This window comes from Protomyces lactucae-debilis (assembly GCF_002105105.1).
Source record: "Protomyces lactucae-debilis strain 12-1054 chromosome Unknown BCR37scaffold_6, whole genome shotgun sequence".
NCBI classification, from domain to species: Eukaryota; Fungi; Ascomycota; class Taphrinomycetes; order Taphrinales; family Protomycetaceae; genus Protomyces; species Protomyces lactucae-debilis.
In genome coordinates this window covers 13855-35478 of record NW_024467998.1, presented here as the reverse complement: position 1 = coordinate 35478, position 21624 = coordinate 13855, and the positions used below count along the sequence as shown (strand labels likewise).

The following is a 21624-nucleotide window of genomic DNA, read 5'->3' as shown; positions in this document are numbered from 1 at the left end:
GATATGGCATGCACCGACACTTCGGTATCGCGCTCTCGTTCGTCCGACTCGCGAACTTGCGTAGTTGCGAGCGCGAGATCCGAGTCAAGACTGTCTTAACGTGCTCGCGGCCGACACAGTGACACATGCATGACGGATATCCTTGTTTCGTCTTGCCAACGGGCCACCACTACTACTGAGCAAGAACGGTGAAGTACCACCTTCCGGAATGTTTCTGCGACCGGTCAGCCCTGGAAGTTTTGACGTGATTCCATCTAGGCGGTCTGAAGTGGCTTGACTCCGCTCGAGATCTGAAGCAATTCGCCTGGGCTACGAAATAGTAAAGATTCTGTCCCAATTTCAGGGCTCAAAGTGGACAAAGAAGCCCGATCATTCGGCGAGCAACATGTAAAACCAAGCCTCCTCCAATCGCCTTTCAGTAAGGCCCACCTTTTGCAGGATTCTTTTGTGCCGAAGGATCATCCCAGCCTTTGACAAAGGCAAAGGAAACTGTAATCCCTTTGGGCAGCAGCGGCGAGGCAATGCAGGCGAGACGGCCGCAGCATACTCATTGCTGCCTGTAGGCTATCTGCTGGCTTGGACAAAACCCGCATGCTGCCCGACAATAAGGGTACAAGCACGTATACACACCACCATCCGGCCTGTTCATTCTCTCAACCTACTGCAACAAGAAGACCATTAGCACTAGTCTCATCACTTGACCCCAGCGACTTGCGCATGCATCGATTCTTCTTGAGAAATGATGCGTCCAGATGAAGTCCCCGGTCGCTCACGAGAGCGACAATACAGCGACATAAACCTCGTGCAGCAAGAGCAACCGCATCGCTCACTCAAGCGCTCTTCCACAATGCCGGAGCTCGGCGCATGTCCTGGTTTGACTGTGCAACCGCCGACGCCGCTCGATATGACCTTTGGTAAGCAGCATGGACATCCAATGCATGCGGAAGCTGAGCAAGGCCCTGTTGACACTGGGAGCCTGTTCGTCGGAAGTTATCGCTCCAACGCATCATCCGTCTTTCCAAGTGGTGAAGACTCGGCGCTCGAAGACGACGATGCCTATCAAAGGTCGCCTGCTGCGAGTTACGACTTGACTGCGTCGCCCCTCTCTGTACATGCAATGATTCGCAGCTCAGCGAGTCCGACACCTTCCTCTGTTAGCGCGCCATCGTCGAGACGTGGTTCAAAGGCCAAGTCGAAGCAATCGGCCGAGGACGATCAACCGAAACGACCGCTCAATTCCTTCATGCTGTATCGCAAGGATAAGTGGCCCACAGTACCAAATAAGAACCATCAGTCCATCTCGCGCATCATTGGTGAGATGTGGCGCAACGAGTCCAGGGAGACCAAGGAGCGATATGATAGTCTTGCGAAGCAAGCCAAGGCCAACCATCAGGCTCTGTATCCTGGTTACAAATTCCACCCAAAGAAGAAGAAGGATGGGAAAACGACATCTGCCAAGACGGGTACACCTTACCGACAAAGTGGCTCCGTGAGCGACTCTGGCGTACCACCTGCCATGTATTCGCATGAGGACTATATGCGGCATGTGCAACCACCTTTTCCATACGGCTACTATCCATTGCAGCCAGACCGAAGCATGTATGGTGCAAGCGCGTCCACGTCGCATTTATTCCCAACGGCGAGTGAGGCGCGTGCATCGTTGGCCATGCAGCAACAAAGGTCGCAGCAGGGGTATTACGCACAAGCGCCACCATTCCGTGTTGACACTCCACCGCGATCGACGACTGGTCATTCGAGCTCAGATCAAGAATCGCCATGGTCAGTACCGACAGCCGAGTCGGCATTGAGGCAGCATCACTTGCAAGTGCAGCGTCGACGGCAACAATTGGAGGAAGCGCGTACTTTGGCGGATGCAGAGGCACAGGCGCAATTGGACTTGCAGCATTATGAATGGATGCAAGCGCAGCAAACGCAACAAGCGCAGCAGCAAGCGATGCAGATGCACCAGCAACAACAGATGCTTCCGCCGCAAGAGTTGCCCGGTCATCTTTCAGGCGTGTCAAGCCATGGCGTCAATACGCCGCATGAGAATCTCGCTGAGCCACAGTACGACTTGCTGTCCAATGAGTATGGCGTGCCTGAGTTTATGGACGAGCATGGTCAGATTCATCCCATGGCCGGACTGCTGGACTTGGCGATATACGATCCCAACTACGATGGCCTGGCGGCGTTTGGTCCTGCTCAGGGACAATGGTCATCGACGACGCTGTACGATGGGACAGGTGACTTTGGATTCTCTGATTACGAGCATACGCATGGCGAAGAGCGATGAGCGCCGAGACGAGGAGAGTTTATTGGAAGCTGACCACATAGGTTGCACAGGGCTGGTCCCGTGCAGGATGTAGCATGTATGACAAGGGACGGAGCATGTAATCGCGCTGTAAATGCTCTTATAGCAACCCCTCCCAGACTTGAGCTTCTTTGTCCGTGTATGTTGAGGTTGCCGTGGTCGCTCGCTGGCAACTTTCTCCACACCTCAACCTGACGTCGTTCAACCACGACTAGCTATAGTAGCTCAATAAACTCAGTCTAGGCGAGGCATGAGCAGCAGCTTCCAGTCGCAGGTCGCAAGACATTCGCGCCGTACTTCGGCCGCTGAAAGTGAGCTGGCTGCTGCGTCTGAACAGGATCGCGGACACCTCAACACATACGACGATGGAGTTGTTGAATTGGCACGTCAGCCATTACAATCCACCGATGATGAACAAATAGACCTGCGCCGCTGCTGGATCTGCTTTGAGGAGGAAGTCGTGAGTGATGCTGCGCTCATGCGTTCAGGTTGGCGGCGGCCATGTGGTTGTACACTTGTTGCGCATGAAGAGTGTCTCTTGACGTGGGTGGATGAATCTCACTCACAGCTCACACGCCCTGTCCGGTGTCCACAGTGCAAACAAGCCTATCGCATCAAATCAAAGCACTCATGGGGTGTCTCGTGGATGGCACGGGGCGATTCCCTTATTACAAAAGCATTATTGGCGACGATCCCGCTTGGTTTGTGTCAAGCATTCGGCGTAACGTGCTGCTACTATGGACAGCAGGCGATGGTGGATGTGCTTGGCCCTGATGCCTTCTTTGCACTGGTTGAGAGGTTGCAGCCATCCGATTTGATACGCTTCAATCTTGCTGCTGGCATCATCCCGTTCGCCCTCGTCGGCTCACGTAAGTCTATGAGATCTCTAGGACCGCATGCTAATGACCAGGCTTCCACATCTTCAACTTTGTACTACCACTCATTCCCAGCCTGGTGTGTTTCAGCGACAGTTCCTTCATTGAGGCACGCACACCGATGGGCACCTCGCCCGCCCTTTGGATTTGCGTGCTTCCCTGGTTCCGTAATTGCTATGCGCTTACATGGCGCTTATGCTTTGCAAATCTCGAGAATCGCTGGAAGCGAGAAGCAGGCTTGATTAAAGCTGGTCAGCGTGAAATCACACCCGGTGTCTTTCTACGCAACCAGCCTGTTCGCCAAGCACCTGCAGCGCAAGAGATGCCGCCACCGCAAGATCTAGGTGAGCAACAAGCACAACTTGAGCAAGAACAAGATGATGAGGAAGATGCAGTCGTGGAACGCTGGCTTATGATTGAAGCGCCAGTATTGGCGCGTCGTGTAGCAGGTGCGTTGTTGCTACCGAAATTCAGTGTCTGGTGCTCACACATACTTGTGCGATGGGTGCCGGGCTTCAAGGCTCGGTACCCACATCGCTTCCAGCGGGTATTGATTGGTGGTGCGGCGTTTGTTGTGGCAAAGGATGTCTTGTCGCTGCTCTACCTGTACACGCGCGCTAAGGGCAGATTGACACGACATATTGAGAATCAGAGCAAGGGTAGGCAGCAGCGTCATTGAGAAAAGTCAGCGTATTTGTGAAATAAGCATCTTTAGCCATCTAACGTGAACTATGAGACGCGTCTAAAGAAGTGTTTGGTGTGAAAGAGGGTATATTTGAGAAGAGCGTCTAGTGCAATGAAAAGCATTCGTCTACTTGACACGGTTGAGGTGTCCATCTGCGTTGTGGCCGAGGCCATGAGCATTCTGGTAGAAGACGACATCTCCCTCATCTGCGACAAACTGACAAGTACGCATGGCGCGGAAGAGGGACACGAAGAAGTTGGTGTCGTCACGCTGGTAGTGGTCGCCCATGACCTTCTTGATGTGCACAGTCGCTTCATCGGCATTGTAGAAAGGGATACGAGCGATGAGGTGGTGGCAGACGTGTGTCTCAATAATCCCGTGGAAGAGGTGACGACCAACAAAGCCAAACTCACGGTCAATGGTGGCGGAAGCACCACGAGCGTAGTTCCACTCGCCCTCGCGGTAGTGTGGCAGAGCAGGATCGGTGTGCTGAAGGAACGTAATCATGACCAAGTTGTTGTTGACGATGAGGTAAGGAAGCACGTAGTACAGGATAACGGCAGCAAGACCAAACTTGTTGTAGGCGAGGTAGAGGCACAGACTGGTAAAGGCGAGGCCGAGGTCGGAGAGGGCGATTTCGACGCGCTGCTCAGACTTGAAGAGAGGCGAGAAGGGCCAGAAGTGGTTGATGGCTGCTGTTGAGTGCTCTGGGTAAGGTTGACCAGTGACATTCTTGAAGAGGTATGCGGGCCAGCCGCCAACCTGCTGCAAGAAAAGGGCCCAAGCTGTTGCAATAGGGGTTTCCTCCATCAGCTCCATGAACTTGGATTGATGCTCGTGCTCGTCCACACCGGCGGGAGGGAGCACTGGGTAGTCCTCTGGCTTTGCGCCCTTTGCCTCAATCTTGGAGTTGCGAGTGCGAGGAACAAAGACCATGTCCTTTTGCAGGTGACCCGTCATCTGGTGGTGGCGAGCATGGGAGAACTTCCAGGAGAAGTACGGGACAAGCAAGGCAGAGTGGAGGACGAAACCGACCGTATCGTTGACTTTCTTTGAGGGGGAGAATGCAGAGTGACCGCACTCATGGGCAAGAATCCAGAGACCTGTGCCGAAACATCCTTGGACAACGGCGTAGGTGAGCCACGCTGCGACCCTGAGTGGGAGAGATGGGAGTGTGTGGATGTAGGTAGCTGCGTATCCAGCACAAGCTACCAGGAACAGGTCGCGGACGACGTAGGAGAGGGACCTGATGGTGGACCGCTCGAAGCAGTGTGCAGGGATTGCCTCGTAGATCTCCTTGATGGAGAAGTCTGGGAGGTTGAATTCGCGGCCGTAGGTGTCGTAGTAGACCTTTGGCTTGTCCTGCTGCTTCTTGCGCTGGGTGATGTCTGCCATTAGGGTGTGTTGGGTGTGGTCAGCAGGATATGGGTCGACGTATTGGTTTTATAGTCTGTTCCTATTGCTACTCTACACTGGACTCTGTCTGCTGCGTGGCCTCCTTGACTTTGTCGCTGCTGCTGCTCCTTCACACGCGAGTCCACCCGCAGCACGCCAAAACTCGAGCAGGCTGCCAGCATCGAGCCAGCATCGAGCCAGCAACCCGGGGCCCAGTCCATCGCTCGCTCGAATTCCCAACACTTTTTGGCACAAGCACCACGGGGCTGCATGACCAGTGCAGGTACGATGGCCGATCAAGCATAGGACCAGACGAGCTAGGAGTAGACATCACCCAATCTACAACATATACATCAGTCTATCACTTCACAGAACGTAACTACAAGAACAAGGAAGCGGCCCTTAAGTAAGCTGACTGCTCGCTCGGCTAAAGGGTAAGCTCAAGGTCGCAGGCGGCCGCGCTCTCTCGCAGTCTCGCTCTCAAACCCTCAAATCCGCTCGGCCGCCAGACTCCAGTGGCAAAAGAAAGCGCAGTTCTGATGCAGTCTATATCTGCACAAGCCAAATGAACTCGACAGCTCGGATCAACATCAGGCCAAAGCCAGTGACCTTCTTTGCCTAGTCCTCTCCTGCCCTATGCTTTTGGCAATTGGCATCCAGGCTGCAGGCTACAGCAGAGGTCATCGGCAGTAAGGCTGCTAAGGCATACCCAATCTAGGTAGTCTGGCCAGGTCTGACTTCAGGCTGAAGCTTGGAAAAACAGTGAAGAATTCTTCCATGCCCGCATGCTGTCAGCCTGTCAGGACTCAGCAGACGGGCATCATCAGATAAGCCGTGCCTCTTGAGTCTTGACTGATTTTCGTGTGTTTGCCTTGATCATCCAGTTGAGCAACAAAGTCTGACAGATAGATGCAAGACTTCTCGTAGCCTCTTGCCATACATGTCTTTCAAGCACAAAGTCAAGGGAAGACAATACGCGACAGTGCCAATGGCAGCTGGAACATGGTCAGTCATGAAGGTCACAGTGACTGACATTTGCAAGTGACAGCAGCTGAGCCCGCATAACCGCTGCCCTGGTCATGATAATTCATGAGACTACGCAGCACATGCGATTCAGGGCAAGATGCGGGCCGTCATGAAGGCAGCCGGGTAAGGTTGATGAGGGGGAAGGCTGCCCTTTATATATTCGACGACACGCGAGATCGATCTGTACAGTCCGATCTCCATCTATTGCAGGACACAGTCACAACAACACCAGAACCACGGGGCTCTCTCCCTGCGCCGGGTCTCTGGATCCATTCTCTATCAAACTGCTACCTACCTCTTGCCTGATCCCGTCTTGGTGCTGCTGCTGTAACAATACCATAAGAGAACTGCAGCCATTGCAAGTATCCAGGAGAGAGGACGGAGAAGACAGGAGGGACCGCGTGAAGGGCTGTGCTCATACAAGCAAAGGACACCTACCAAGAAGCAGCGATTGCGTCCACTGAACGCGCTCCAAAGCGCGAGGACTCGCTCGCGGAAACACTGTCGCATCCTCAAGACAACGACGGCACGCACCCAATGACACATGGATGGAGCGTCGAGGTACGGCAACAACCAAAAGCAGCGCGCGCCTCCAGTACAGACAGACGTCCCATCGATCCAGTCATCATCCTACAGCTCCGACACCGACGCAACATCGATGTCCATCTCGACCGTGAAACATCGTCATTCTTTTGTTATGCTCAATTGCAAGAAGTTACGCACCGTCGCGAAACACCACGTACGGATGGCAAGCAGACTGGAGAATCAGTACAAGTGGAAGAAGTCGCCAAGGCGGATAGAGCCTTGACTGGTACTGTCTTATCATCTCTATACTTGCTCGACGATCCGGTTGCCTCACAAAGCTTTCGTGGTGCCTTTTTCGTCTTTCCAGATATGAGTGTACGTTCTGAAGGTCTCTATCGAATCCATTTCACAGTCTTTGGCATCCGAGATGAAAGTGCCTTCTACCTCGCTTCTTGTCGGTCCAGCAACTTTCAAGTCTACTCAGCAAAACGCTTTCCCGGCATGTCCAACAGTACAGATCTCTCTAGGGCATTTGCAGAACAAGGACTCAAGATTCGCATTCGCAAGGAAGTACGTTCATCAAGAAAACGTGAGCGAGATGCATCCGTTGAGTCTGGTGATCCAGAAACAAGCCTCGCTGATGATGATACACGCGAGTCTACAGGATACAATGACTGGCGTCAACAGCAACAACAGCAGCAGCCTTGGGTGCCTATGCACTTGATGCAGCAACGCGATATGTATGGTCAGTCTTTGTCATCAACCATGTACACACACCCTTATGCAACATCCAGTGCAGGACCCAGTACACCGTTGACGCCAATGCCAATGCAGTATCGTGGCTACAATTACCCTGACTTCTCGCCTCATCAGCCTGGACAGTCTTTTCAACCACAGCAGCAGCAGCATCGACCACAGTCGCCGCCACTCCAACCGCCCACGTCTGATATCTCGCGCATCACACTCCCACCTATTGGCAACGTCTTCCATAATCAACCCGATGGGTCCGCATCTCATCCGCCCTTGTCAGCGGCAGTGGTTGATCCCTATGGTTATGCGTATCAAAGTGGCGGTGGTCCACCCATGCAACCGTACCCGGAAGACCGCCGACAAGGTTAACCGCCACAGAACATCAAGCCCCAAGAAAAGCATGAATGAAATTGAGCAAGCGTTATTCTCACCCAACCATGTACTTTTAAACCTTGCGTGTAGCTTTATAATGGATGAATAAAATGTCATACTCCAATACGTTCTAATAAAAAGACTGTTGTAAAGCAGATTCGCCGCAAAAGTGACGTTGGCACTATAAACTATCTAAGCGGAGTAAGTAGATGCCGAGACACGCATGTTTCCACGACCAGACCAGTTGATGTGGATGTCCTTGCCCTCTGGCAGAGACTCGCTAGCAAACTGAGGCAAGACACGGAATGTGTGAGCACCAAAGTAGTCACGCTGAGCTTGCAAGAGGTTTGCAGGGAGCTGCTCGGTGGTGTAGCCATCGTAGAAGGACAAGGCAGTCGAGAGAGCAGGTGCAGGGATACCCATGAGGGCGGCCTGCGAGATGACACGACGCCAACCAGGCTGAGCAGTCTCAATGGCCTTCTTGAAGAAGTCATCAAACAACAGGTTCTCGAGCTCGGGGTTCTTCTTGAAGGCAGAGGTGATGTCGCCGAGGAAGACAGAGCGGATGATGCAGCCACCACGCCACATGAGGGCAATACCACCAAAGTTGAGCTTCCATCCGTACTCCTTTGCAGCACCACGCATGAGCATGAAGCCCTGAGCATACGAGATGATCTTGGAGGCATACAGAGCCTGCTCGAGGTCGTCAATGAGTTGCTTCTTGTCACCTTCAAACTTGGCGGTGATGGGCACCTTGGGGAGTGCCTTGCTGGCTCGGACACGCTCGCCCTTGATGGCAGACAGGCATCGAGCAAAGACAGCCTCACCAATCAATGTGACGGGCAGACCGAGGTCGAGTGCGTTGATGGCGGTCCACTTGCCAGTTCCCTTTTGGCCAGCAGAATCGAGGATCTTGTCAACGAGTGGGGTGCCGTCTTCATCCTTGTATCGGAGAATGTCACGGGTGATGTCAATGAGGAAGGAGTCGAGGAGACCCTTGTTCCAGGTGTCAAAGACATCTGCAATTTCATCACAAGACATACCGACATTGCGCATGATGCTGTAGACTTCGGAAATCATTTGCATGTCACCGTACTCGATACCGTTGTGCGTTTGCTTGACGTAGTGTCCCGAGCCGGCTTGGCCGACCCAGTCACAGCAAGGCTCGCCATCGGCCTTGGCGCAGATGGACTGGAAGATGTCCTTGACGTGAGGCCATGCCTCGTCTGAGCCACCGGGCATCATCGAGGGACCGTGACGTGCACCTTCCTCACCGCCGGAGACACCGGATCCCACAAAGAGCAAGCCCTTCTTCTCAAGGTACTCGGCCCTGCGGTTAGAGTCTGGGTAGTGCGAGTTTCCGCCGTCCTGGTTGTTAGCCTGCGCTAGTTTATGAATGTAGGCGTACAATAATGATGTCTCCCTTATCCATGTGCTTGATAATCATCTCGATAAAGTCATCCACAGCCTGTCCTGCCTTAACGAGGAGGACGATACGCCTGGGACGCTTGAGGTTCTTGCAGAGCTCCTCGATGGAGTGGTAGCCCTCAATCTGGGTTCCCTTTGCTTCGTGCTCGAGGAAAGCGTCTACCTTTGAGACAGTTCGGTTGAAGACACCGACCTTGAAGCCGTGGTCGTTCATGTTGAGGACGAGGTTCTGGCCCATGACGGCGAGGCCGATGAGGCCGATATCACACTGAGGGCTCGACATTTACGCTGCTTGTCTTTGCTTTGCTGTGGTTGAAAAGCGACGGAAGTTGCGTTGAGGGCGATTCACTTTGGACTTCACGATTGCTGAATCAACCAGGATAATTGCTGGATTGCTGGATTGCTACGATAGCGTATGCAGGGTTAGGCCTCGTGCTTGACTAAGCGAAAAGGCCTTCTATACATCCTGCCCATCCTGCACAAGGCGAGACGACTCATCACGGCCAGTGTGCTTGCTCGGGGCCTTGACAATATTGTCGATAATAATATACTGCACAGTTAGCAGCACATAAGCAAGAGACAGCGTACCTGAATCACATTCATAATCAGCGGAAACACAGCCATGACCACCACAATCCGCAGCCTCTCGCTGTATTCCGTCCATCGTAGCAGGAAAGAACCAATGCCGCCAAGCTGGGGAACGACGTGCAGAATGAGAAACACGGCAAACTTCATCAGCAGCAGGCCAATCGTGTAGACACATGCCTGTTTCAGCCAGTACGAGACTTTCGGGGGTAGCCATAGTCTCCACTATTGAGTCCCTCGACTCCCAGAAGCACGCAGAGCGCATCGAGCGTCCGTAGTGCATACCACAGTATCGCCACGCCAATGGTCGTATCAACGAGGATATTGAGAAAGTACCATGTGCACGGTGACTCTTTCGATCCACCTACATCCCGAGCAAGATTGGACATGGCAATATTGACAAAATGCACAACCACTGCACCAAAGAGTCTATTGAAGAGATTAGCATAGCAAGGTACCTTGTAGAAAAGTGTCCGTACTGCTTGCTGACATCGAAGCCCCATACTTTGAATGGTCGGCGCGGCGACTCAAGGTGCCGCTTGTATAGAAGAGAAGAAAGGGCTAATGCGCCGAGGGTGATTTGTATGAGGATGGCAAAGGGGCCCAGCAGCTCACACTTGTCCTGGGAATCTTTAAGTGCTAGGAGCGCCATTTTGCCACTCGGGTTGAGTCTGAGACTCGGCCGTGCGCAGGTTTCGAGCAAGGAGCGGGGCGTAGCAGAAGCAAGCGTATCAATAGAGAGACTGAGCAAGAAAGAGCGAAGAAGAGGGATGAAGATGTAGCAGCGGCGGCGTGTTGTGGACTGAGAGTCGCAAGTCAAGTTGCACACCCGACACCACCACATCAAATCAGCGCTTGATAGTGCCTGACAGTGCTTGTAGTGGATCTGTCTATTGCGCGCAAAGGGCCCAGGTAAGCAGAAGGACGCATCTCCTCCAGAGCCAAGAGTAAGAGAAAAAGACAGAGAACCCAAAAAAGAAATACACATTTTACCATCTTTTCTTTTGCCTTGATCACTTGAACCATGTCTTCCTCAGTATTTTACCGCTTCAAGAGCCAAAAGGATTTCACGCGGCTCTCCTTTGACTCGCCGCTCGGGATCGGAGTCTTTGACCTCAAGCGTGACATTATCACAAGAGAGAAACTGGGCAATGGTGAGGACTTTGACTTGCGCATCTCCAATGCAGACAGCAAGCAGGAGTATGCAGACGATGCAGAGACTGTGCCAAAAGGAACGAGCATCATTGTTCAGCGTCAACCACCAGCGCGTGGACCCAGGAAGGGAACAGCGCAACGCTACGTGACGGGCAATCCCATCCACATTCAATCACGGCAGGAGTTTTCTAATGTCACTGGTCCTACACCGACGCCACGGACAGCGACAGCGACGCCTGTATCGACTGGTAACGCAGAAGAAGATGCCATCAAGGCCATGTTTGCAGCAACAGACAACAATTGGGCAGAGACACAAGACAAAATGGCTCTGTCAAAGCCTGTATTTCGCGCTGGCGGCACCGGGAAATTCCCACCTGCTGCTGTGCCTGACCGTCCGCCACCTCAGGGATATATCTGCTATCGCTGTGGACTCAAGGGTCATTGGATACAGGCGTGTCCAACGCTTGGCGACGAGAACTTTGAGAATCGCGTTCGCATTCGCCGTACAACGGGTATACCACGCTCGCAGCTGCAGAAGGTAGAAAATATCGATGATGTGGATCCAGCGAGTGTCATGGTGAATGCTGAGGGAGAAACTGTGATGTTTGTGCCGGATTCCAAGTCTTGGGAGTCGTACAAGGAGATTCAGGAACAAAACAAGGATGAGTCTTTACCGGCTGATCACGAGCTTGCGTGTGCCATTTGTCACAAGCTACTCAAAAGCCCACACAAGACACCGTGTTGCAGCAAAGTATGTTGCGAGGACTGCATCACGGGGGCATTGCTCGAGAGTGACTTTGTATGTCCATTGTGCGGTACAGCAGATATTCTACTCGACAAGCTCATCGTGGATGAGGAGATGGCGGGCAAGGTCAAGGCGTACAAGGAGTCTAAGCAGGGAGAGTCAGGGACATCAAACTCTGATGACAATGCCGTGGCCGGCCAAAAACGAGCACTTGAAGGAGATGACGAGCAAGGAGGAACTAGCAGCGAGACGGGGCCGGCAGCATTTGGCCAATTTGAGCTTCCGGGGATGCCACCAATGCCGATGCTACCGGGTATGCCACAAATGCCAATGCCTGGAATGCCCATGATGCCCGGGATGCCGCCGATGCCCATGATGCCTGGGATGCCGCCGATGGATCCGATGATGTTTGCACAGATGATGGGTATGCCATTTCCTCCAGACATGATGGCGATGATGCAGCAGGGGCCGCCGCAGAGTCAGAGCGAAGGACCCAAGTTCAAGAAGGCGCGGCAGGGATAATGCACGAGTAGTAGACCAATATCCAACGGTAGAATGGCTTGCTAAAGAGACTGAGAGTACGTAGAAGACGCAACAGAGAAACAGTAAAACAAAGGACACTAGAGGTCAAGCGCAACAAAACAAAACTTGTCTGTGAGGGCTGCATCTTTGAGGATCTTTTGAGGTGCGATGGGTGTGAAGCCGACCCACGACAAGTCATGCAAGACGACAGGCAGCTCTTTGCCGAGTGCTTGCCTGTCAATGGCAATGACGAGATGCTGGCACTGCAAGCAGTCGAGTGCGAGGTCCAGCAGGACAACCAACCCGTCCTTGAGCTGAATATTGGTGCTGCCCGTGACATAGAGTGTCCTATCGCCCTCGGCATCCACCTCAATCACACCCGTCATACTAACTTTGCCCTCTTCCTTGATGACCACTTCTGACTGGATCTCCCCCTTCTCAAGCTTGATGTGCTGCGTGTACCAGCTCGAAATATTACGCTCGCTCAAGCTCACTTGTCTCTCACCCAAGTGTGCAGAACGGAACGTTGCCTGCTGCTTTGCGCAGGACTTTGCAACCGAAGCGACGTCACCCGCAGCGCTTCCACCCGGGTCCCCCCAAAGTGCAGTAAAAGTTGGCGCCGGTTGACGTGGTGCAAACGATGCTGCCGTGCTGACCTGCTGCCTGCTCGAGAGGAGGAGGGGCCGTTGTGCTGACGCTCAAGGCGTCGCAGCGATTGGAGGCAGGTTCATTATTGAGAATACTGGACGATATCATGGCTTGAGAATGGTTTTCGGTTGTTTGAAGGCTTTGATGGAGCTGTGCAAGAGCTGAGCAGAAGCGCAGCGCCTAGACTGAGTAGGATAGATGAGGGGATGGAGTGCTGGTGGTTGTCGCAGATGTTGAGTTGCTGGAGAGTTCGAGGTGCACGTGAGAGTGTTTGCTACTATCAAGTATCAACTGCTACTGCTCAGCTACTTCTACTCAGCTACTTCTACTCAGCTACTGCTACTGCTATTTCTTAGCTTCTACTCCTTCTACCAATACTGAGCTAGGAACTTCTACTGCTACTGCCGCTACTACTTCTTTGCTACTTCTACCCAGCTGGGCACTTTTACTGCTGCTAGCCTGCTACTTCTACTGATCTAGACACCTCCAATGACCGCCCTTGCAGATGCACTGGGCAAACGGGCCCTCTCACTGGACGACCCATCCCCTCTAGTCCAGACAGGCGCTGTCCTGCTCTCCATCTTCTTCGTACTGGTACCGCTCTTCTTCATGTACCCGCTTTATGTCATCTCCATTCACACCTTGGTCGAAAAGCCAGCCAATGCGGCCACTGGTGCCGCACAGCTTGACGAAGAAGGAGCACAGAACAATGCTCAGTCGAAGCACAAGTTCAGCAATACGCGCGGTGCTTCAAATGAGGACGACAACGACGCTTTTTATGCCGATGATCGTGCTGCGCTTCTCCAGGAAGACTTTGCTGCAGAGGGAGAAGGTTCTACAATTTTCGTCACCGCCTCTATTCGCACTGCTTGGGATAATCTGTTGAAGCATTGCGGCAAATTTGGTGCATTCAGAGCACTCCCAGCTCTTTTATGCTATACCTTCATCAGTGAACTGCTTTTTGCGGGGCTTGGCGGCGTCCGCCCAACAATCCAAGTGGCAAGACGCATGCGCAGCACAGATCCAAAAGGCTGCGAATACAACTTTGCACTGGCTGCCTATCTTGTCAGCGTCATCGTCAGACTTCTCCTTATCCCTCTGGATGTAGTCATCACTCGCCAGATTGTCTCGAAGCCAGACAATACGAACTTTGTTGGACTTTGCAAGACCGTTCTCACAACCTTCAAACCTGCCGACTTTTCGCCAATCATTGTACCAACCCTTGTCAGTATGCTGCTCAGTTCTGGCCTCGACAACCTCCGTGCTCAACTTCACTTTACACTGTCAAGCGACCCCGATAGTGGCTGGCAGGCCTTGGTCGGATTGCTTGTCAACTTGCTTTGTATCAGCTTCTATTTCTTCATCGCGGCAATCCAGGCGCTGGTCTACCGCTCTCACATGACAATCATTGCTCGCATGCCGCCAGCGTCACCACTCATCCGGATGCCGACATCATTCGCAGGGATCGGGCAAGAGCTTCTCAATCTTATTCAAGAAGAACGTCAAATTTCATCGTTCGCGCTTGGCAGGTTTTGGCGCTACTTCAAGATTGTCTTCTTTGCTGGACTGCTGACATTTGTTGGTGTCCTCTTGGCAACACTGACTCTAGTCTTTGCCGGAGTCATCCACAATGTTTGAGAAGCCTCGTTATGCTCATGCTCGCTACTGCTCGGTTGGATCGTTCATACCAAGATTACCAGCCAACATTTTGCTTTCTCACAAGCTGCCTCTCCAATATAAAGTGGTTGACCTTGTACTCCTGGCCCTTGGGTGCTTCGAGATACTTCCATCCAATCCGCTCTTGACAGACTCCGCACGAGATGTCGGCGATGACGTGCTTGCCCGTCATGAGCGCTCTCTCGTACTTGCCACTTACATCGACATTCACCACCTCCTTGACGAGTATGGCTCCTCCGAGCCTGCCTGTAAAGGCGCCAGAAAGAATGTGATCCACAGAACTAATGTGCGTTGCGCAGGCACACAGCAGAAGCGCAGGCAAATGCGCGCTCCCTGTTCCATAGTGTTCGCAGGTGGGCCCTTGACTCGGGCATAGATACTTGATCATATTGACCAAAAATCACCTACGGAAGGACTCTGGGCCTCTCTACCTGAGTCTGTCGATGGCCGTTGGAGATGCTGCTGCTGCTGAGTTCCCCCTGACTCGCATTCACGTGTGCCAGAGTTGCCAGCATCAAAGGTTTTTTACTTTTCATCTGTCGAGGACCAGCTACTACTACAACTGAGGTCCATGAGTGAACGGTCTATAGGCCAGCTAGGGCTCATACCCAATAGTAGAGCACTTATCAGTCAATTCTTTGCTGCGCCTGCAGATCTCTCCCGCTCGGGCGTCCAGCTCTTTGTACTTGGTCTCTCAGTCGCTGCTATACGCAAGCTCATCTCTGCCGTGACTTGGCTTCTGGATCGAACATTTATCAGTCGAGCAGAGATTGATAGCCGTGATGAAGCCTATGCTTGGCTCGATAGCTTTCTGCGTGAGCACAAGGGACAAGATGCACTTCAATTTACAGTCACAACCAAGGCTCAACCAGGATCTAATGCACAGAGCAGCGAGGAGAGTCGCTCAGGATTGAGCCCACTCCGTTTCAATCCAGCACCCGGTTTGCACTTCATTTTTCACAAAGGCTGGCCTGTGTTGGTAAGGCGACAACTTGCAGGTGAGGCAGGTCAATCGAATCTACTCAAGCCTTCTGAACGCCTCGAATCCCTCTCCCTGCAAACACTGGCAGTTACGCCCCAATGCCTGCATGATCTCGTCCAGTCATGCAGAGCACAGTACATCTCGCAAGATCGCTCACGGACCGTGGTCTTTACTGGCACACAATACGGTGGGTGGCAGCGGCTGCACTCAAGACCACTGAGGTCACTCGATACAGTCATTTTGCCGCCCAAGGTGCTCCATCCTCTATTGACTGACATTCGTGATTATCTATCGCCAGAGACTGAGCGATGGTATGCTCAACGCGGTATTCCATATCGGCGTGGTCTGCTCTTTCATGGTCCCAGCGGTACGGGCAAAACGAGTCTGGTAATTGCACTTGCTGGCGAATTCAACCTTGGCGTCTATGTCGTCTCACTTGCAGGTAAGGGTATGAATGATGATAGGTTGCTTGAGCTACTAGGGAGCATGCCACGCCGCTGTATTCTTCTGCTGGAAGACATTGATGTCGCCTTTCCAGATCGCGCCAAAGCTAGTGCTAGTAGCGACACTGTTGCAGAACGCGCTGCAGGCATCACCTCCTCTGGTCTGCTCAACGCATTGGATGGCGTGGCTGCACAAGAAGGCCGGCTCGTGGTCATGTCGACCAATTACAGGGAGCGGCTTGACTCTGCGCTTGTACGACCTGGTCGTATTGACCATGAGGTGGCCTTCCAGCTTGCGAGCAGGGAAGATGTGCAGGCACTCTTTCTCAATTTCTTCGAGCATGCCGAGGAGAAGGGCGCTGCGTTGGACGTACAGGATGCAGCTGCTCGTTTTGCAAGTAAAGTTCCGGTTGGCAAGCTTAGTATTGCAGCGCTGCAAGGCTTCCTCATGGACAACAAACGAGATCCAGAGGGTGCCATCCAACAGATCGAAGATTGGTGTGTACGCCACACGTAGTCAAGCATGCTACGCTCAAGAGCCTTGTTATCAAGATTTTGGTGCTCTTGAGAATTCTTCATTGGCCTTCCATACTTTTGCCAGACCTGTTTCTTCCTTGAACGTTTCACGCTTCCACACTTCGGTCTGCCGTTTTGCCTCGTCCAGAATGTACTCTCCTGCTTCCCAGGCTGCTTTCCGATGATCGCTGCTAACGGCAATCATGATGCTCTCTTCGCCAACTGAAACACGGCCGAGGCGGTGGAAGCAAGCGGCGCCTCGCAGACTAAATCGTTGCATGGCATCCTCGCAGATCTGTCTGAGGCTGACCAGAGCCATTTTACCATAGGCCTCATAGTCTAGATGAAGGACTTCCTTCCCAGCAAAGTGGTTTCTCGTGGTCCCTGAAAAGGTGACAATGGCGCCTGCAGCATCACTGCGGACGAGATTGACGATATGAGTGAGATCAAGGGGCGTGTGTTGCAAGCCCACATGGACATTTGTCATGCTGCAGGGAATAATAATTCAGCAGAGTAAGAAGAAGCTTCAGTGCAGTAGTCAGTCGGCAGCAGCAGTCTTCTAGTGAGCAGGAGCAATAATGGACAAGCAAGGACTAGTTCATGGCTGCCTTCTCGGGTGTTTCAACTTTTCTCACTTCTGGCAACGGAACAAACCTCCCCCTCAAAACACCGCTACACAACCAAGACATCTTAAGCCTTTCCCATCGGCCTCATCGATTGGCCCATCTGCAGAGCTGATTAGCTTATTGACTGCATGCGCACGTAATCATGTTGATGCTCTCCCAATTGCGCTCTCTCCTGGCGAGTTACCAGGCAGATGCAGCTGCCGATGTTCTTTCCGGGCCGGCCTACAACGCGTTTCAGCTCCTCACGTCCGAGCATGTGGAGACATTTAATAGCAAATTCTCGAGACTGCGTGGAAGGCTTGAAGACGCGGGTCTCAGCAGCGATGGAGCAACACATTCTTCTCGATCGCGTGCAATACATGATGCTCCAAAACTCGCAACGGTGCTCGAGGCAGAGTCCGAGGGCGAAGAGGAAGCCCATGAGGCGTCAAAATCACAGGTCAAAGTCGCGGTGATGCCAGTATATGAGCTACAGGCCGACAAGACCACTACACAAAAAGCCGATGCGCCGATACTGCTCAATCCTGCATCGGCCCTGTCTCCGTCAAGATCAGATGAGGGTTACGGCAGTTTCAATGGTGAAGAAGGAGATGAGACGATTGACGAGATTGCAGCGCTTGGCATCATTGAAGAAACGGAAGAGCTACCCGATTATGGTGTGTTGTTGACACCGGCCAAGACTGTCCTCCCCGCTTCACCGCAAAAGGCTTTCGCTGCATCAACGTCACCGACTAGAGCGCCTTCAGGAAGACCACTTGTCAGCGATAATGCAAAGAAGGTATTAGCAATGGGCTATGCACTGTCATTACTTGGCGAGAAGTTTGACAAGCCAAAGAATGTGGAAGGTTCAGTCAAGTCTGTCATCCTCAAGGCGAGCCAAGCTATTGAACGTGGTAGTGTCAGTGGGTCGCAGTATGCGCGCTCTAATTACAACAAGTCGCGTTATGGCGGATCACGGTACGGTGGAGGCTCACGGTATGGCGGATCCAAATTTGGAGGCTCACAAGCACGGTCTATTGTGCTCGAGGAGAATCTGCCTTCATGGGGTTTCTAGAGACCTGTAACATACTTTACGCTGTCCTAATAGAGGACAGCTGGCACCAGCGTAGCACCAAGTCATTCAGCTTTTTGTACCTTTCCGCTTCATTTCATTGTTTTTCCATTCAGCCTCCCTTTTGCGGTAGCTTCACGTCGATTCGTTTTCCTGATGGTGCTCTGCTGCCAGCTGGTGATGTATTGGCACTAGGCTTTGCTTTACTGGCAGAGTCTTGCTTAACAGATGCATCTTTGGCGGCGACAGCAGCTAGTTGTGATGGTCTACCCTCTATGCGACGCACTTCTCGGATGCACGCCGTATTGACGAGACGATAGTGTTCTGTAGGACCAGAGGTCAAGACGAGTATGCGTAATGCACGGTCAAAGAAGTGAACGACGCCTCGAACACGCTCAGAAGTAGAGAAAGTGCATTCGACTTCAGCGGATGGCGTTAGGAGAGCCAAGGGATCCATTTTGCTCAATGAGCCGCTTAGCACAGCACAAGCTTCTTTTATTGATGCGTGTGACTTGTTCAGAGGTTCTATTACAGCACTTGACTTGAAAGAGAGCTTCCGTTAATGGAGTGAGCTGGTAGTTTGAGGTCTGCGCGACATTTCGCCTACAAATCTGAAGTCCAGGGCGAGAAGCGGACAACCAACTGATGCAGCTGCAGGACAGCCAATGCTCATCCAATTCTATGTCTCCAGTCATGGCTATGGTCATACGACGAGAGTAGCTCAAGTATGCAAATCCCTCTTGGCTCTTGATGCCCAGCTCGAAATCAACATTGTCACAAGGCATCCTGCTCAACAGCTCTTCTTTCCCTCAGACAGGCTTACTTTCTATGACCTGGATGTTGATTCAGGCATTGTGCAGTCGAATGCATACACAATAGATCGTGATGCATCTTGGAGGGCTCTGGATGCATTCGTACAATCTGCTGCTGGCTCTGGATCTCGTCGTCCTCACCTTGAGCAGCTTGCAAAGAGCAGCCCTGATCTGATTATCAGCGATGCAGTTTGTCCCTTTCCATGGGAGGATTACCGTGACAAGCCAAAGGTCTTGCTTTCCAATTTCAGCTTTGACGGCATCTTTCAAGGTCTGCTTGTCCATGGCGAAACAGCTCGGTGTGATCTCGTCGACCGCCTTAAAAAGACCTATGCTCGAGGGATTGATCTGGTCCTCAGACTGCCAGGATACATCGACATGCCCTTTGTGCAAGAAAATGGTATTGCTTGCCAAGATGTGCCCCTTGTTTACCGCACTCCCTCAGGCAAGTCACGGAACGAGGTCTTGGACGATCTCATCATTCCCGTGGATGAGCGCAACAAGCAGATCCTGTATGTCCAGTTTGGAGGTCATTTGAACGGTAATTCAGATCATCTTCCACAACTTCCTGAAGACTGGATCTGCTTGAGCAGTGTCGATGCATGGTCAACACTCGAGCACTTTTATCATGTTCCCTCCACGTACTACACGCCAGATATTGTCAATGTTGCGAGCCTCGTGCTTGGCAAGCTTGGCTATGGGACTGTGTCCGAGTGCGTTGGACTCGGGACCCCGCTGCTCATGGTCGAAAGGGCCTTGTTTGCAGAGGAAGCTGGTCTCAAGTCTTTTATGAAGCAGCATGGCCAACTGGCTGAGATGAGCGCATTTGATTACGAGGAAGGAAAGTGGTCCTTACCTATCTCCAGGATGGAGCAGAAAGGCCAGCTTGTGCCTGGAACAACAGTGCCAGACGGTAGTATGCAAGTGGCCCGTCGTCTCCTGGAGCTGGCCGGTGACTCCCTGAGCTCCATCTGAAGTGCGCTCGGCTCGTCCTGTGTCCGGGTCCGAAAGCGACAAGAGACCATTTTTGTGAGCGCCGTTGAGGTCGCCAGCAAACACACCCTGTTCAGGAGGCCCGAGGTGTGCGTGATCAGTCGCATAGCATCTGTGTGACCATCGACAATGGCTGGTGCATGGAGTGTCCTCAAGTGGACGGCGGCCCTGCTTTATCTGCTCAACTACAAACACTCCTTCTTTCAATGGCATCTGCGCTTCTTCTGGCAGTGTATCAAGCACACAATCACCTACAAGCTGATGGGCGGTGCGCAGAAGTCCCGGATAGCGGCTAGTACCAACAGCAGAGATCTGTGGGCGTCCAAGACATACCAAGCGCGTGCCTCTCTCGGCGATATTGACTTCAACTTTCACAAGTCCAACAGCACGTACGCAGCAGATGCAGATATGGCGAGAACATCCTTCTGTTTGCAAATGTTTGATCAGCTCATGATTGGCAACTTTAAACTCTACGTTGCGCTTGGCGGCGTATCGTCGCAGTTTCGCAAGCAGATTGACATGTACGAGAGCTATACGCTCGAGACCAAGATCTTGGCATGGTACGGCGCTCCTGCTACGAGCGACACTGCTAACACTAGGGACGAAAAGTGGCTCTTCTTGTCGACACGCTTTGTCGGCGCCAAGAATGAGACAAAGGCACAGATGCTCTCGCAGTACATCTTCAAGCAAGGCCGCGCTACGCTAAGACCTGAGACTGGTGAGTCTTGTGCTTGCTGCAAATAAGACACGGCTAACAAACAGTGTTTGAGAAGAGCGGTTACAGACTCACTGAAGCTGATCATGCGAAAAACAAGGAGCAGGTGAAGCTGGCTCAAGGTCTCCTTGCTCTCAAGGATGTCGCTGCACTTTGGTAGCTTCGCTTCTATTTGTCAGTTGCAGCTTCTCATTCCGCTTTCAGGTGTGGCCCGAGCTCACGACCTGGTGCTGCCTTGCTGGGCGTGATGGGCAGCACAATGAGACCATGTGGTATGGGTTCTGGCAGAGTAGGGACATCGGGCTACACAACGTTGCTTATCATCAGCACAGGCATGACTATAGATAGACAGGCACTTCTGCACATACACATCGGCCCTTTGTCCTTTTCCTCTCTTCTCTTGCCAGCTGCAGCAGCTGCCAGCTGTGATTAACTTTGACACTGACGGGGAGCATCACAGTCTGGGTCCTTCCTGGGCCTTGCTCAGCTGGCATTGAGCTCCTGACCACCCTTCCCTTCTTCTTCTCAGCAGCAGGAGGCCCTTCTTCCTTTCCCTCTAGATCTCTTGCTGGCCCGTTTAGAGTTTTCTCCCCCAAAGTCCCCCAAATCCTGCTGCTGCTGCTGGCCAAAGACCAAACCTGCACACAACCAAGGCGACGTAGACTCAATCGCATACAGAACACACAAGGCCCGCGTCCCCTGCCCTCTCATCAATCGCGAGCAGCGCTCTTTCGCTACATCAGCTCGTATCCCCCGCGTTTCCCACTTCCAGGGTTTTTGCTAGGCA

General features: G+C 52.6%; 15 protein-coding genes across 15 annotated transcripts; 8 read left to right on the top strand and 7 right to left on the bottom strand.

Moving 5' to 3' along the window:
• Positions 1 to 1192: 1192 nt before the first annotated feature.
• Positions 1193 to 1432, top strand: BCR37DRAFT_338385 (transcription factor ste11; the record flags this gene model as incomplete). Its single annotated transcript, XM_040867299.1, has 1 exon — positions 1193 to 1432. A coding segment is annotated over one exon (240 nt), but the record flags the coding sequence as incomplete, so codon positions are not given.
• A 995-nt stretch (positions 1433 to 2427) lies between these two features.
• BCR37DRAFT_260063 (uncharacterized protein) lies at positions 2428 to 3931 on the top strand. The gene is made up of 2 exons (XM_040866713.1): positions 2428 to 3180; positions 3222 to 3931. Exons 1-2 carry the CDS (start codon positions 2562 to 2564, stop codon positions 3863 to 3865), a joined length of 1263 nt encoding a protein of 420 aa, XP_040726238.1. The 5' UTR covers positions 2428 to 2561; the 3' UTR covers positions 3866 to 3931.
• A 66-nt stretch (positions 3932 to 3997) lies between these two features.
• On the bottom strand, positions 3998 to 5266 carry BCR37DRAFT_345466 (fatty acid desaturase-domain-containing protein; the record flags this gene model as incomplete). Its single annotated transcript, XM_040867625.1, has 2 exons — positions 3998 to 4693; positions 4739 to 5266. 2 exons carry the CDS (start codon positions 5264 to 5266, stop codon positions 3998 to 4000), a joined length of 1224 nt encoding a protein of 407 aa, XP_040726237.1.
• Positions 5267 to 7069: 1803 nt separating this feature from the next.
• BCR37DRAFT_337274 (velvet factor) lies at positions 7070 to 7393 on the top strand (the record flags this gene model as incomplete). The annotated part of the gene is made up of 1 exon (XM_040867252.1): positions 7070 to 7393. A coding segment is annotated over one exon (324 nt), but the record flags the coding sequence as incomplete, so codon positions are not given.
• A 283-nt stretch (positions 7394 to 7676) lies between these two features.
• BCR37DRAFT_378214 (6-phosphogluconate dehydrogenase) lies at positions 7677 to 9920 on the bottom strand. The gene is made up of 2 exons (XM_040868998.1): positions 9348 to 9920; positions 7677 to 9307 (listed from the first exon to the last, which is right to left on the bottom strand). The coding sequence occupies exons 1-2, from the start codon at positions 9648 to 9650 to the stop codon at positions 8132 to 8134; spliced, it is 1479 nt and encodes a 492-aa protein (XP_040726235.1). The 5' UTR covers positions 9651 to 9920; the 3' UTR covers positions 7677 to 8131.
• On the bottom strand, positions 9818 to 10570 carry BCR37DRAFT_378212 (vacuolar membrane protein-domain-containing protein). Its single transcript, XM_040868997.1, has 3 exons — positions 10179 to 10570; positions 9956 to 10152; positions 9818 to 9917 (listed from the first exon to the last, which is right to left on the bottom strand). Exons 1-3 carry the CDS (start codon positions 10453 to 10455, stop codon positions 9825 to 9827), a joined length of 567 nt encoding a protein of 188 aa, XP_040726234.1. The 5' UTR covers positions 10456 to 10570; the 3' UTR covers positions 9818 to 9824.
• Positions 10571 to 10779: 209 nt separating this feature from the next.
• Positions 10780 to 12488, top strand: BCR37DRAFT_378210 (DWNN domain-containing protein). Its single transcript, XM_040868996.1, has one exon. It carries the CDS (start codon positions 10977 to 10979, stop codon positions 12372 to 12374), a length of 1398 nt encoding a protein of 465 aa, XP_040726233.1. The 5' UTR covers positions 10780 to 10976; the 3' UTR covers positions 12375 to 12488.
• Positions 12473 to 13130, bottom strand: BCR37DRAFT_391819 (ornithine decarboxylase antizyme-domain-containing protein; the record flags this gene model as incomplete). The annotated part of the gene is made up of 2 exons (XM_040871053.1): positions 12473 to 13030; positions 13071 to 13130. The coding sequence occupies 2 exons, from the start codon at positions 13128 to 13130 to the stop codon at positions 12473 to 12475; spliced, it is 618 nt and encodes a 205-aa protein (XP_040726232.1).
• Positions 13131 to 13511: 381 nt separating this feature from the next.
• Positions 13512 to 14660, top strand: BCR37DRAFT_391818 (uncharacterized protein; the record flags this gene model as incomplete). The annotated part of the gene is made up of 1 exon (XM_040871052.1): positions 13512 to 14660. The coding sequence occupies one exon, from the start codon at positions 13512 to 13514 to the stop codon at positions 14658 to 14660; it is 1149 nt and encodes a 382-aa protein (XP_040726231.1).
• A 79-nt stretch (positions 14661 to 14739) lies between these two features.
• On the bottom strand, positions 14740 to 14997 carry BCR37DRAFT_332203 (uncharacterized protein; the record flags this gene model as incomplete). Its single annotated transcript, XM_040867056.1, has 1 exon — positions 14740 to 14997. A coding segment is annotated over one exon (258 nt), but the record flags the coding sequence as incomplete, so codon positions are not given.
• A 378-nt stretch (positions 14998 to 15375) lies between these two features.
• BCR37DRAFT_340996 (P-loop containing nucleoside triphosphate hydrolase protein) lies at positions 15376 to 16617 on the top strand (the record flags this gene model as incomplete). The annotated part of the gene is made up of 1 exon (XM_040867381.1): positions 15376 to 16617. A coding segment is annotated over one exon (1242 nt), but the record flags the coding sequence as incomplete, so codon positions are not given.
• Positions 16618 to 16656: 39 nt separating this feature from the next.
• BCR37DRAFT_260033 (Molybdopterin biosynthesis MoaE) lies at positions 16657 to 17256 on the bottom strand. The gene has a single exon (XM_040866711.1). It carries the CDS (start codon positions 17125 to 17127, stop codon positions 16672 to 16674), a length of 456 nt encoding a protein of 151 aa, XP_040726228.1. The 5' UTR covers positions 17128 to 17256; the 3' UTR covers positions 16657 to 16671.
• A 1702-nt stretch (positions 17257 to 18958) lies between these two features.
• On the top strand, positions 18959 to 20248 carry BCR37DRAFT_397622 (uncharacterized protein). Its single transcript, XM_040871734.1, has one exon. It carries the CDS (start codon positions 18983 to 18985, stop codon positions 20102 to 20104), a length of 1122 nt encoding a protein of 373 aa, XP_040726227.1. The 5' UTR covers positions 18959 to 18982; the 3' UTR covers positions 20105 to 20248.
• Positions 20249 to 20251: 3 nt separating this feature from the next.
• On the top strand, positions 20252 to 20997 carry BCR37DRAFT_391811 (uncharacterized protein; the record flags this gene model as incomplete). Its single annotated transcript, XM_040871051.1, has 2 exons — positions 20252 to 20840; positions 20885 to 20997. The coding sequence occupies 2 exons, from the start codon at positions 20252 to 20254 to the stop codon at positions 20995 to 20997; spliced, it is 702 nt and encodes a 233-aa protein (XP_040726226.1).
• On the bottom strand, positions 20722 to 21614 carry BCR37DRAFT_378204 (uncharacterized protein). Its single transcript, XM_040868995.1, has 2 exons — positions 20885 to 21614; positions 20722 to 20840 (listed from the first exon to the last, which is right to left on the bottom strand). The coding sequence occupies exon 1, from the start codon at positions 21509 to 21511 to the stop codon at positions 21176 to 21178; it is 336 nt and encodes a 111-aa protein (XP_040726225.1). The 5' UTR covers positions 21512 to 21614; the 3' UTR covers positions 20722 to 20840; positions 20885 to 21175.
• Between the last annotated feature and the right edge of the window lie 10 nt (positions 21615 to 21624).

Bases quoted from the DNA above. Each gene is read 5' to 3' on its own strand.
- BCR37DRAFT_260063 (XM_040866713.1), top strand. From the start codon at position 2,562: ATGAGCAGCAGCTTCCAGTCGCAGGTCGCAAGACATTCGCGCCGTACT. The intron at 3,181-3,221 runs GTAAGTCTATGA...GCTAATGACCAG, and splicing joins GTTCGCCCTCGTCGGCTCAC to GCTTCCACATCTTCAACTTT.
- BCR37DRAFT_378214 (XM_040868998.1), bottom strand. From the start codon at position 9,650: ATGTCGAGCCCTCAGTGTGATATCGGCCTCATCGGCCTCGCCGTCATG. The intron at 9,308-9,347 runs GTACGCCTACAT...GCTAACAACCAG, and splicing joins ATAAGGGAGACATCATTATT to GACGGCGGAAACTCGCACTA.
- BCR37DRAFT_378212 (XM_040868997.1), bottom strand. From the start codon at position 10,455: ATGGGGCTTCGATGTCAGCAAGCAGTACGGACACTTTTCTACAAGGTA. The intron at 10,153-10,178 runs GTGGAGACTATG...TACCCCCGAAAG, and splicing joins GGGAGTCGAGGGACTCAATA to TCTCGTACTGGCTGAAACAG. The intron at 9,918-9,955 runs GTACGCTGTCTC...CTAACTGTGCAG, and splicing joins TGATTATGAATGTGATTCAG to TATATTATTATCGACAATAT.
- BCR37DRAFT_378210 (XM_040868996.1), top strand. From the start codon at position 10,977: ATGTCTTCCTCAGTATTTTACCGCTTCAAGAGCCAAAAGGATTTCACG.
- BCR37DRAFT_260033 (XM_040866711.1), bottom strand. From the start codon at position 17,127: ATGACAAATGTCCATGTGGGCTTGCAACACACGCCCCTTGATCTCACT.
- BCR37DRAFT_397622 (XM_040871734.1), top strand. From the start codon at position 18,983: ATGCTCATCCAATTCTATGTCTCCAGTCATGGCTATGGTCATACGACG.
- BCR37DRAFT_378204 (XM_040868995.1), bottom strand. From the start codon at position 21,511: ATGCGATTGAGTCTACGTCGCCTTGGTTGTGTGCAGGTTTGGTCTTTG.